This window comes from Microtus ochrogaster, chromosome 7 (genome assembly GCF_000317375.1).
Source record: "Microtus ochrogaster isolate Prairie Vole_2 chromosome 7, MicOch1.0, whole genome shotgun sequence".
In the NCBI taxonomy this organism is placed as follows: domain Eukaryota; kingdom Metazoa; phylum Chordata; class Mammalia; order Rodentia; family Cricetidae; genus Microtus; species Microtus ochrogaster.
In genome coordinates, this window is record NC_022014.1 from 63,003,204 (window position 1) to 63,006,453 (window position 3,250).

The 3,250-nt window shown below is 46.8% G+C and overlaps 1 protein-coding gene across 1 annotated transcript in view; it reads right to left on the bottom strand.

Moving 5' to 3' along the window:
• Dhx40 (DEAH-box helicase 40) overlaps positions 1-2,889 on the bottom strand; it is a 47,069-nt gene extending 44,180 nt beyond the window's left edge. Inside the window, exons 1-2 of the mRNA XM_005350469.3 lie at positions 2,684-2,889; positions 1,710-1,877 (exon numbers count right to left, since the gene is read on the bottom strand). Coding sequence (XP_005350526.1) covers positions 1,710-1,877; positions 2,684-2,795 — 280 coding nt within the window. The 5' untranslated portion in view covers positions 2,796-2,889. The remainder of the gene's footprint in view (positions 1-1,709; positions 1,878-2,683) is intronic.
• Positions 2,890-3,250: the final 361 nt, after the last annotated feature.

Here is a 3,250-nt window from a genome sequence, read left to right on the forward strand (position 1 = left end):
TCGGGAGGCAGAGGCAGGTGGATCTCTGTGAGTTCGAGACCAGCCTGGTCTACAAGAGCTAGTTCCAGGACAGGCTCCAAAGCCACAGAGAAACTGTCTCGAAAAACCAAGAAAAAAAAAATTCCTAAGCTCTACTGATTGTCTTGGCTCTACCTCCCAAGTAGCTGGTACTATAGGCATAAAGACTGCACCTGGCTTTAGAAGTGTAAAACTGAAATCTAAAAACCTCCACACACTTCCTAAACTTTTCCTTGGACAGAAGTAAAACTGGACTTAAATAAACCACATTTCCATAAGTTTCTGAAGATTTTTTTTTTTGAATTTTCGACACAGGGTTTCTCTGTAGCTTTCTGTTCCTGTCCTGGAACTAGCTCTTGTAGACCAGGCTGGCCTCGAACTCACAGAGATCCGCTTGCCTCTGCCTCCTGAGTGCTGGGATTAAAGGCATGTGCCACCGCAGCCTGGCCCATTTCTGAAGATATTTTAACCATGAAAATGGAGATGCAATATATATTAGGTAGCACTTTTTTCTTAATAACATGAAAATAATGGTATGCCTTAGCAGATGTCAAATTAGGTTTGATGCATCAGATTAGGTTAATATAAGGGCAGACGTGATGGAGGCCAGCATAAAGAGAGTAGATGGAGGCCATTCTCAAAATAAAATTAATTAAATTAATTAAAAGTTGGACAGTGCATTCCTTCCATCCAAGCACTTGGGAGGCAGAGGCAGGAGTACGTCTGTGAGTTCTAGGCCGACCTTGTCTACAAGACCTAGTTCCAGGACAGGCTCCAAAGCTACAGAAAAATCCTGTCTTGAAAAACCAAAAAAATGAAAAAATAATTAAGTTTTAAAATATATGTTTTCGAGTAAAGTGTGTATATCTCTGTACTTGAATGTACACCTTCAGGTGCACAGAAGTCCAGAAGAGGGCATCAGATTCCCCACAGATAGAGTTACAGGTTCAAAGTGGGTGCTGGGAACAGAAGTCTGGACCCTAGAAAAAGTGGGTGCTGGGAACAGAAGTCTGGACCCTAGAAAAGCAGCAAGAACTCTCATCTGCTGAGCCATCTCTCCAGCCCCCCCCCATTAGTTTTTATTTTAATGTGAATCATATCCAAAATGATTTTGCTCTTTTCCAACCTTAAGACAGAGAATGTTGTCATACTAGTGAAACACTTTCTCAGTCATTTGTTAGCTTGATGCTGATAGAATCTGAGAATATTTACCTGATAAAGCTCTGGAGGAAGAATAATAAAAATGCCAGCAACAGAGAACACCTATCTTCTCCCTTCACAATCACTTCAGTTCTCTCTGGGTAACAAGACAGCCTTATTCTAAGGAGAAAATTAGTATCTATCTGATATATTTTTTTTCTTCCTCACCATATAACCATAGCTGGCCTGGAACTCACTATATAAACTATGTTAACCTCAAAGTTCAGAGATGCCCTTGCCTCTAACAAGTGCTGGGATCTAAATATGTACTATCACACCCAGCCTTCTTCTATTATTACTACAGCAAATAAAAATGGAAAAAAACTCACCAGCAATCCCTGAGCCTGAAATAAAGCAAAGGAGACAGAGCAAGGATCGGGAAATGGGGAAGTGGGCAAAATGGGCATTTACACACTACAGCAGTTTTACTAGACCTTAAAGTTTTATTTTGTTTCTTTTGTGCTTCCAGATGTATTCAAGAAGAAGATTACCTGCTTCATAAAGGTATTTAGGGAGTTGAGTTGTTTTACCACTTCCTGTATTTCCAGTAACAATGAGGAACGAATTGTCCCTCACAGCTTGAATGAGCTTTTTTCTTTGTTTTTGAATAGGAAAAGTTGGAGTTGTTCCTCCCTCCTGCGATGTGCATCCTTTCTCTTCTGTAACAACACAAAAACAGTGCAATTAAAAGACCTGTGAAGCTGTCTCTGACAACGTCTCAGAACCGAACGAAGAAAAGCAAAGAAATCACACAACTGGAAGGCTCAATTCACGACTTTCCAGTGACGTCACCTATGGACAAATCACACGTCAAAGTTTCTAAACTTGGAGTAACTTTTTGGTAAAAGTCAAACAACTTCAACATTGTTGATGTGTAACTCAAAGTACTTGACAAAGTCAGTCTAGCACTAGGCAACATGCATGCATGCATACCTCCACAGAAGCACAAAACTCCAAGTTTTATTAGACAACAGAGCAAAAACCTGAACTCAGCGGAACAACTCTCAGAAGAATAAGAAGCCACCTGTATTTGCTTCTGATTCACGGTTCAAGTTAGGTCCCTGTTCAGAGTGACTGATATCCCAGAAGGCCAAGTGGTGGGTAACCATGGAAACTGGCTCCTGGAAACGGGCTCCCTTCATACCGTACCCAAAGGCAGGCTGGCGGCCCGGCGAAGGGGAGGGGGATGAACGGGTAGAGAACAAAGGCTTTATGAGGCTGTTGAAGAGCAGAACGCATTTTGGGCGTTCGGGTCCACTTTCTTACCCCAAGGCGAGGTTTTCGCCTAACTTGGGTTTGGGACCGCCCCCCTCTAAGCCAAAGTGCTCACTGGACGCAAAGTTCGCCTTCAGACTTGAAAGACCAAGAGAACGTCTGAGCCTCCTCCCCCTCTCCTCTGCCACCCAGAAATGTACTTTTCACCCCTCAACTCCCGCCGGCTGCCACGCCGTCCCGCGGACCGCACCTCTGTCAGCGATGCGAACAGCTGACGGCCGCTCTTCCTGGAGCTCTCTTGGCAGTTCACCCTCCTCCTGCCGCCTTGGCGCCCTGCCCGCGACGGCGGGAAACCGGGACATAGACCCGGTCCGTAGATGAGGCGATCACGTCCACCGAGCTGAGGAGATGGGAGGGGAAAGGCGAGGACGCGCCCTGATGACGTGCGGGTGTTTACTTCCGCGCGTGCGACTGGCACTGACGGGAGGAGGAGCGGCTCGGTGACGTGGCGGCGGCCGCTTGGACGCGCACGGCCCGCCCTCCTGGGGAGGGCCCTGGAGCCCCGCCCCCAAAGGCGCCCCGCCCACTGCACGTGCCTCCGCCTGAGCTGCGAAGCCGCGCCTGAGCACGTGAAGGCTTGTTCACGGTTTTGGTTTTGGTTTGTTTGGTTTGAATTGTAAAGTAAAGCAGGGCGACACCTCCTTTAGGTGCCACACCATCACCGGTCTCCTCTATCTCCACACACCCCATTGGAAGTGACCCTTTCCCAGGAGCTGCAGCCGTCCTCACACACTGTGGTCCTGGGCAACTCACTACC